The 10,106-nt window shown below is 38.8% G+C and overlaps 1 protein-coding gene across 1 annotated transcript; it reads left to right on the forward strand.

Moving 5' to 3' along the window:
- Positions 1 to 2,099: 2,099 nt before the first annotated feature.
- Positions 2,100 to 9,803, forward strand: LOC124273911 (cytochrome P450 2U1-like). Its single transcript, XM_046709255.1, has 4 exons — positions 2,100 to 2,553; positions 2,982 to 3,503; positions 5,011 to 5,451; positions 8,971 to 9,803. Exons 1-4 carry the CDS (start codon positions 2,217 to 2,219, stop codon positions 9,147 to 9,149), a joined length of 1,479 nt encoding a protein of 492 aa, XP_046565211.1. The 5' UTR covers positions 2,100 to 2,216; the 3' UTR covers positions 9,150 to 9,803.
- The last annotated feature ends 303 nt before the right edge of the window (positions 9,804 to 10,106 follow it).

The following is a 10,106-nucleotide window of genomic DNA, read 5'->3' on the forward strand; positions in this document are numbered from 1 at the left end:
TACTGAATTACAAAATAGTCTTGCTACGGGCCAAAACGACATGGTGTTTTGTTGTTTGCCAAACCATGGTGGCATCGCTGGTAACGCACTCTCGGTTGCCACTGTGAAACCAGCACAAAAAAATCGGTAACACCACTTCTGATCCCATACAGTGATTGTATTATCGTCAACCATTTTGTAAATGACAATGTTATTGATTTACTTTGTACAAAACAGTTTTTTTTGGTACAGGTTTTTCGAATTGGTCGATAAATTGAAAACAGAGATTGGTAATGGTTGTATCTACGTGTGTGTGTGTGTGTGCGCGTGCGCGCGTGTATGTTGTTTTGGTGTGAAGTGATGAGGGTATGCAAGAACATGTTCTTACGGTTTAAAATCTACTGTGACATAAGTGAGTCCCCTTTAAACCAGCAAAATAAAACACAAACAAGTTTATAATATTCAATAACATGTTGAATAAACAAGGTTAGAATGAATGACAGTACAGATTTCTAATGCAATACAGTTGGACCACGAATATAATAATATTGGGTAACAAATCTAAAATATCAGCTCACCAAAGTTTTGATATTCCCAGTAAAACCGGATGTACCGATTGATTGTTGACAGCTGTTGTTAGTTCAATGTAGACGAGTGTTAGGTCTCTTGAGTGGTCAAACGTTGATGTTAGCAGACAGATGAACGTAAATCAAAAGTAGTCCCACCTCAAACATCTCAACAACCATCCCTTACCTTATAACTACGCCACAACACAAACATCGAAGAGCTTCTCCCGCCGGAAGCAAAACTACAACAAAGAGGAGGTAACTCCTCAGCTTGCTCTCTTAACAGCTGAAATCACATAGCCCAAGTTCAAGGTTTGATTTCAAATATACACTCTTTAAAAGTGGCGCTTTAAAATATTGTGACCTAGGTGACATTTTAATATAGCAAATATTATATTTAGGATTACAAAGTACAGATTTTAGTACTTTTGGGGGTTGAGTCCCATCCGGGATTCGAACCCACACCCTCAGAGTCAGGCACCTTATCGCCAGCACACAAAGTCAGCCGCCTAACCCGCTCATCCACCGCGACTTCCACGTGGAATCTGTACTTTACTAAGAAAGTGTAATCCCAAATATAGCATATGTTACATTTGACCACTTTCTGAAAATGGCATTGTGTAATCACATTTTAATTAGCAAAAACACATTCACATAACAATGTGCTCTTTCAATGTTTGTGAGATGTGTCAATAATCAACATTTGAAGGGATAATATAGATGCAGCTAGAAGGGCTGCGCAATATAAGCGGTTTACCGGTATTTACCGCTTCAGACATGAAAACGATGCGCATTGCGATACGCTGATCGAAAACCGGTATTTTGACTTGCATTCGGAAAACTTCGTAACACTCGGAAATCTTCGGATATTTCCTTGTTTCATTTGTGCCAAATACTATTTACATTTTTATTTTGTCATGATTAAAAGTCTTTATTAAAGCTTAATCAAGCATAGTGATTTTGTTGTGTTCATGCTTTATAAATCAAGCATATTTTTTCTGTTTACAAATACTTCTTGCAATATATTGCAATACATATCGCAATATATGCTTTCGCATCGCAATATGAAAATCTCTGCAATACCAACCCCTAGCAGCTAGGGTCTATACGGTGTATGACCCATGGTACTTGCTATGGTGGTCTATATTATATTGTTGTATATAGTCATATTTTCATGATATTTGGTAGTTCTATATATGGATATGCTATAATTTAGCTATTTTATTTCCTTTATTGGCTGTATTTATACAGTCTAAGTTAACGTGTAACTTTCATAATCACGTGGCTGACAGGCTGTCTATGTGAATTTTAACAAAATATCTTCTTCGTAGATAAAGTATCTTCTATCTAATGGAAAGTGTACGTAGATGGTGAACACAGATTTTCCCCTGGGCACTAATACGCTTCCATCGGTAAATGAGACGTATTATGTGTTATCTATTTTGGATTTTTGTCATTGCAGATGTAGTGGTGCATATACTCGGGGTTAGGTCAGGAGAGTAAATTTCCAGTGTCCTATTTCTAGAGGCAGAACTGGGACACATTCTGGTATAGCTGATTTATGGTTCGTTGTGTAACAATGCATGTTGTTGCATAAGGCAACAATATTCAGTGTAAACTCCGCAACACACGGTGACATCTTTCGTTTTGAGAACGTAACAGGAGGAGACAATGGTGGATATATTCGCCTTCAGTCCTACAACTGCGCTGTTGTTTGGAGCTGTGCTAGTTTTGTTATGGCTGCTAACGCGGCGACCCTCAGGGCTCCCTCCCGGTCCCCCTCTCATCCCGTTTGTTGGGAATATCCTGTCCATGGACGCGGATCCCCGCATTGCGTTTAAGAAACTCAGGCAACAATATGGGGACATCTTCAGTGTTTACGTGTTTAACAAACCTCTCATCGTCCTCAACGGCTACAGCACTCTGAGAGACGCCTTTGTCAAGAACGCCGACGTTTTCTCTGACAGGCCACACTCAACGTTCAATGACTACATTCTGAAAGGGAAAGGTAGGAGTTACAATCTGTAAAGTTCAAGGAGAAGAGGCTGCTTTCCATGAGGTGAAGGCTTTGTAAATTATACCTGTGGTTGCAAATGGTCATTCAGTTCAGTCAAAATACCACTGTGTCGAAGTTGGCATGACCATGGCCTACGGAAATTCTTCGAGTTAGCCGAGGTTCGACGAAACATGATGACTATTTAAGGAATTGTTACGAATTTGAGACTGCCGTACGTTCCATGCATAACGGTGTTTAGCTTTTTTGGATTTCATAAAGCTTCTCCATCTGTATATTGAATGAGTTCACCAAGAACAGTCCGTGTACAAACAGACTGGTGAAAACTCTTACAAGACGCTTCTGAATATGCCAACCGGTATGCTTGTAGTTTAAATGAAAAAACTAATGTGCTGACACATTTTTGTCCTCTTCATTGACAGGTCTGTCCGGGACCTCTGGAGCGCTCTGGCGCGAACAAAGACGCTTCGCCCTCACCACTCTCAGGAAGTTTGGAGCGGGCAGGAACATCATGGAGGACAAAATACACGAAGAGGTCACGAACTTTGTCGAGGCTTTGGAGACAGAACGAGGACAAGGGTTTGAATGCAAACTTCTGGTGCAAAACGCAGTATGCAATGTCATCTGTTCCACTATGTTCAGCAAGCGATTTGAATATACCGACCCGCTATTCGTGAAAGCTTTGAAAGCTATGGATGAATTTGTTGCCAACTTGGGTACTTCTGGTCTGTTGAATGTGCTGCCTATTGTGCGATTTCTACCAGGGGATCCATTCAAATTTAAGAAGACTGTTCAGAGTAGCCAAACCATGGTTTCACTTCTCATAGAGCCTATGATAAAGGAGCATTTGCTGACCCACGACGGTAACGTTGACGACTTCATCCACGCCTACATCAAGGAAATGCGACTACGGAAAGAAACGCAAGAGGAGACGACCTTAGACAGTAAGCATCAAGAGAACGAATCTTGACTTTTTTCTGCTTGTATTGGACAGTTTATAGCCGATTCATTGGGTACCTGTTGCTTTGTTATGGGACAAGAGACGTTTCCTGGATATGTTGTTCATGTGTAAATCATAATGTGAGAGGATAATTGTGAATATGAGTTCAATCAGTTCAGGTCTGAAAAATACGCATTTCACCAACCCCTGAGCATATCAGATCCAGCACGCCATCTCGATCCTATTATGACAAAGTCGTACGTCTCAAGTACAAATGTCTTAATCTAGTCTGACGTCAGGGAGTGATCGAGTTTAGTTTTACGTCGATTTTAGCAATATTCCAGCAATATCACGGCGGGTGAGAAAGCGTTTGCTCGTCACATTGAAGGCCCGGGTTCGATTCTCCATCTCTGGTGTCCCCCGCCGTGACATGGCTGGAATATTGCTAAAGGTGGAGTAAAACCCAACTCACTCACTCATTCCCCTTTAGAAAATCTTATGACACAACATGGAAGCATGGTATTTTAAATGAGTTTCTGGTTTGTCCTTTGTAGACAGACCTTTATTATTATTCAGATTGTTCTCATCGCTATATAGCTGCAATACTGCCGATACGATGTAAAATTTTAACCCACTCACTCACTCACACAAAGATTTGTACGATTCCATAGATGGATCACTTTTGTGGATGACTATTATATTTTCTGTCGTGGCAAAAACATGAATACTATTGAAACGAAGCTAAAATTGTGTTTACATAAATCGATAAATGGTGTTTAGAAAATGAACTTAAATTTTGAAAATAAAAAACTAATTGCATCCATTTTTGTCGAAAATATAAACATCACAAAGACCCGGAATTGCTTTTAGATGGCATCATTAATAACGTTATAAAGGAAGCTAAGTATTATTTCCTGGGCATTATTTCGATCACCATTTAACATTTCGTCATCATATATAGTTTTTGAAAAATATAGGCCTGAAAGCACTTAATATATTGAAAGTTATTTCTAACTCAAAGTGGGGAGGGAACCAGAAGACCATATACAGAGCGTTGATATGTTCTCAACTTGATTATGGCTAAATCACTTATGGTGGAGCTTGTAAAAGCAATTTAAAAATACTAAATCCCATTGATCACCAAGGCCTCAGGCTCTGCCTTGGAGCCTTCAGAACTTCACCCATTCAGAGTTTATATGTGGATGCTGATTATTTGTCCTTTAAACAACGTCGAATTAAGTTATCCTTACATAATATTTCTAAATTACGTTCCCTTAGATCCAATCCAGCCTATGATTGTGCTTTTAATCCTCTAGTTTTATGTCTCTAACTGTGATATTGTAGTTGTTTTACCGTCCTTCGGCGACAGATTTTATAATATAACATTATAAACTATTTCAGTATGACCTGTTTAAATCACGATATGGATGAAGTGACAATGTGACTGTAAACATTAACTCACTCACACGTCAGTGAAGGAGATCTATATTGAGGTTGATGTTCTGTTTCAGTGGAGAACTTGGTCAGTGTTATTGTAGACCTCTTTGGAGCCGGAACAGTAACCACAGCCACTATCATACTTTGGACACTGGTCTATTTACTGCATAACCCGGATGTACAGGAAAAGTGTTTTCAGGAAATCAAAGAAAACATTGGCCAGAGCAGATTGCCCTCCATGAAGGACAAGATCAACGTGCCCTACGTGGAGGCAACCATTATGGAAGTGTTGAGACGAGCTGATATCGCCCCCACATCAGTCCCTCATACCGTTCCCCATGATGTCCAGTTCGGGGGATACACGTTCCCCAAAGGTGTCCCAGTCATAGTGATGCTTGATTCGGTCCTACAAGACCCGGATGTTTGGGGTGACCCCGAAAATTTCCGACCGGACCGTTTCCTTGACGACACCGGCAAGATTGTAAAGAAAGAAGAGTTCATTCCGTTCTCTCTGGGTGAGTATAGTCGCCGGGAAAGACATAGCCCCTAAATGTAATATTAATATATAATTAAAATGATAGTAATATATAAATAATTAAAAATCTATTGAACTTTACGTTGTTTTCTTTTAAAAAATTCCAATAATATACACCGATAAGCAAAAAGAATATCTCTTTACTGAAGTTGAGAATGGGTACCTAGTTAGGATGAGAAAGCCACAATAACTCGGTGCGCCTAGTGGCTGCAAGAGTTGTATACTCCCCAGGGAGTTGAGATTGATAATGCAATGTGCCGTTGAGATTGACATCCAATGATGGAGGGAAAAAATACCAGTGCCTTGAGCATGCACTAGTGCGTGGATATGTGCGCTATATAAATATCCTATAATAATAATAATAATCTCTTCGTCCGTGCAAATTCTAGTTTTCACGCAGTAGAACATAAAAACCATTCTTCACCAAACTTGGCATATAGATAGATCTGGTGGTGAACTGGTGCCCTTTGGAAGTTTGGGATATCGGAATAAACGGGTTTTTTTGCCTTTCCATGGAAACAAGTTTGACTTTGACTGAAATGGGTGCAAATGCTCCTTTTCGTCTTTTGGTAGTTGAGGATTTCTAAATAATATTTTTTTTTGCGTTTCCATGGCGACAATTTTGACTTTGACTAAAATTGGTGGTAGTTTGAACCTAATGACATAAATCAACAGTACCGCTCTATTTCTGCAGCAGCATTACTGAGGTACATCAAACCGTGGAAGCACTCAGGCAGTCTGTTGATACAAACATGCTAGTATATGCATAGTTTACATATGTGAGTTTTTGTTAGACCCATGTGAAGAACAATGTAACATTTGACATAGTCATAACTAGCTGACATACTCATAAAGAGTATTTTACCATTGCGGGGGATAGTGATGACTTTGTCTTCTTGTTTTGCTTGCTGCTGACACGATATGCGACACTTCACCAGGACTACGAAAGCTTAAAACCTACGTTACCTATCACGGTTTCTTTTTTGGATATATTGATTAACACTGGATAGAAACGGAGTACATGAACTTCCGATGAATTTCGGATGCAAGTTGAGGGCTTGAAAGTAAATGATCGGGTAACTGTATGTGAAAAAAGTGTGCTCATGTCTTTTTGGACGCCAAACTCGAATTTCCACGGCCTACTTTGAGGAAGACTATTGACTTCAAGCAGAAAAACGTTAAGGTAAGTAGCAATTTGTTACTCATTGAATATCAATTGTATGTGAAGGAAGGATGTTTTTTATGGGCGCTTTGTTGTTTTCTCGGGTATCAGAGATTCATATTGTAAAAATTATTAATTACCTCAAAATTGAATGAAATAATTGCTGCGCAGATGTCATCATCCTTGCAACAAACTGTACAGAGGAACATTGATTTGAATGCAACCTTAAAACTCACATGCACTGATGTGAGCAAAGTAATAACAACCAATTTACCCTTGCCCATGAAACTGCAAGTTGTTCGTGCATTGTTTAAAACGTGTATGTCCTTTCTAACTTTATCAGAAACGTCAGAATTGTCAATGTCAACACCATCTGCAAAGGTTTATTCGTGCACTGTTTAAAACGTTTTTGTCCTTTCTAACTTTATCAGAAACGTCAGAAGTGTCAATGTCAACACCATCTGCAAAGGTTTATCGATTAATCTAGAAGGGTGCCTGTCCCAGTGGAACTCGTGATGGGTTTATGACCTTTAAGAAGTGCCTAGCCAGTCCCCAAAGACGTCAGTGTGAAAGCAAACGTAATTCAGGTATGTTTAGTTGTTAACAGATATATTCAACAGCCATTATACTCCAAGGTCTTTGTTTCATCTGGCGGTAACTGTATTTGAACACTTCAAGAATTTATTTAGTGCTTTAATGTTCACTTTCACAAATCATCTTTAATTATATTTGTTAACTGTTGAAAACTCGTTACACATTTTTGAATATCTTTAAAATACACGATCTGTCAATTCTTCCTTCCAGAAATCTTCCATGTCACATTGTCCTCCTGAGAGGATACGTAAGTCCCAAAACATTCTAAGTATATTTAATCTTTCCACGTTTTTTATCGCAGAATATGTGTTCTTATATTTATGGCTAGATCGGCCTAAATTGCTGAAAGCTGAAGGGATGGTGTTAATCCAGCTAGGGTCCATGAAGGAAGCAAATGTACTGTAAGTCCCCATGGTCCCTAGTATGGTGATCTACCTTTAGTTGTCGGCAATCCATAGCCGGTTTTTATATTGTATTGTCTTTTGTAGTATATATCTTTAAGATATGCATACTAGTTTTATATTCATAACTGATATTCTAGTTGTTTCACTGTCCTTCGTTGGCAGGATCTTTATATTTGTCATGTATTTATGATGAAATATGGCTGAAATATTGCCGATGTGACTATAAACCTTAACTCACTCACTCACTCACTCACTCCAGTGTCATGCCACAGACACCTTTCTATTTTCTTGAAATACTGTTTTAAAACGAAACTCGTCTTCCACTGAAGTTGCCTTTAGAGGGGATTTGGTAACGAATGTTTAGCCGCGACCTAGTCCGCCCTAACAAATATTCCTGGCGGATATACCTCACATTCGTCTCTTAAGGTATGTTTTATAAATATGTTCATAAATAATTTCTGTTTAGTTGTACGCCCTGTCTATACAACAGTAATTTATGATGCTACATACATTAGTTCAAGAAAATCTATTCTTTAAAATGTATGAACGCAAACATATATGGCATGTTATTGCATCACTTTTTTATTATTTCCCCAGGTTAATAGTCACAGTTACTAGTTTGTTACCCGTTCGTTCAAGACGATGACCAGCTGAATGTTGAGATGACACAAGAAGAAAAGTCTGTTGCCTTCCAGGATGGTTATTCTTGATGCTGGATTCACTACTGCTATTATGAATTAAGACTGTTAATACTGCTGTCCAATGCGTTTTTGAAACCACAGCAAAACAGTGACTGGGGTATACGCCATCAGAAACTGCGTAACCTGCCGTAAGAACCTAAGAGAGGTGACATCATGCACCTAGGCAAACCAACATGCATGGCGCTTCTAACAACATGAGGATGCAAAAGAACGGACTTCTTGTCACAGCTGAAAGAACTGTTTTCTGTGAAATGAGCTATACACCCTTCTGCTCATTAAAGTCAGATACTCCTCGTTCTTCTCTTTCTTACACTCAGTATACACACACACACACACACACACACACACACACACACACACACACACACACACCTGTCTTTATGTTCCATTCCTGCTTGCAAACGGTACAAGAATCTGTATCGAAGCGTCACACTCACGAAATAAAGAAGTTGTTATCCATAAAGATTGTTCAATGTTCCCAGCTTCTAAAATACCACTCAAAGAAGTTCGTCGTGTTATCATTAATGTTTCAGTATAATCCTTTCAGATTGTCTTTCTTAAGTACTTCAACCCTATTCCTGAAAGGTATGTATGTATGACATGTATTAGTTGAAACGCAAAGATTTTAAATGTTTCAGGTCGAAGGGTTTGTCTGGGTGAGTCGATGGCCCGGATGGAGTTGTTCCTCTTCCTGACCACCATGATCCAGAAGTTCAAGTTCGTCCCGGTGGATGGTCAGATGCCTTCCTTGGATGCAATCATAGGCTCAACGTATACTCCAAAACCATTCCTCGTGAAAGCCATTCCTAGGATGTAATCATTTTATGTTAATGAGAGAGAAGGATGAGAGAGAGAGAGATTAAGATAAGAGATGGAGGGCCCAGATCATTTATAAATTATATTACATCCCCGAATACCAATGACAGCTTACATGCTTCTTTTTGCATTTCGGAACATACATTTTTGCGTCAAGTAAGTCTATGAGAAAAAACTAAAATGCACATCTTTCTCGTATAAGCGTTTCACGGTGAAAAAGAATGTCGCCGTCAGCATGCTTATTACAAGGTTTGTTTCTTTGGAAAGATTATTGCGTGATGAGACTGTCACACAAAGTTTGTAAAGCAGATCGATAGTCCAGGTACAGAGATTTCCAAAGTACATCTTAATTTTTTCTCTCGTTACCTCGATTACTTTCTCATAAGTGTAATTATTTATCGTTTTGGCATTAGCAAATTCGTTTGGTTGTGTTTGATTCTCAACCATTTGGTAACTTTCTTCAGGGTATGGACCTAACATGGTGAATTGTTAGTTTGGTTTTGCTGGTCAGATTACATGTGTACTGTAATATTGCAGACTACGAAACACCAAAGCAACAGCACTATTTTTGTACAACTTTTCCTATTTACTAATTTAAAACCAATGTATTGTGATATGAGATCATGTGTTCGTAGCGGGAGCTGTGTAAGTGTTTTCGTTGATTGTCTTTTGATTGAAGTCAGGGCTGTATTTGGAGTCCGATGTTATTTTCATTTTTCATTGATGAAATGTGTGTTGAAATAGCTTCTAATGGTACACATGGTATCCAATTGTTTCCATATAAGTTTTGATGCTATCATTATTCATATTAAAGGAACTGGTTCTCACTCACAATGAATGTGAAAAAAATGTTCCTCAAACTTAAGCTTTCAAGCATACACGGAAGGCTTTAATATACTAAGCAGCAAAAGAAACGTCAGTTTGGAATTTTCCTTCGCAGAAACGGATAACTGTAAAC

Source organism: Haliotis rubra, unplaced genomic scaffold (assembly GCF_003918875.1).
Source record: "Haliotis rubra isolate DU_JTF1 unplaced genomic scaffold, ASM391887v1 Scf1858, whole genome shotgun sequence".
Taxonomy (NCBI): Eukaryota; Metazoa; Mollusca; class Gastropoda; order Lepetellida; family Haliotidae; genus Haliotis; species Haliotis rubra.

What these genes read in the sequence shown, in the direction of transcription:
- LOC124273911 (XM_046709255.1), top strand. Translation starts at nt 2,217, where the DNA reads ATGGTGGATATATTCGCCTTCAGTCCTACAACTGCGCTGTTGTTTGGA. An exon ending in AGAGGAGACGACCTTAGACA is followed by an intron (nt 3,504 to 5,010) that starts GTAAGCATCAAG and finishes GTTCTGTTTCAG; the next exon opens with TGGAGAACTTGGTCAGTGTT. An exon ending in GTTCATTCCGTTCTCTCTGG is followed by an intron (nt 5,452 to 8,970) that starts GTGAGTATAGTC and finishes TAAATGTTTCAG; the next exon opens with GTCGAAGGGTTTGTCTGGGT.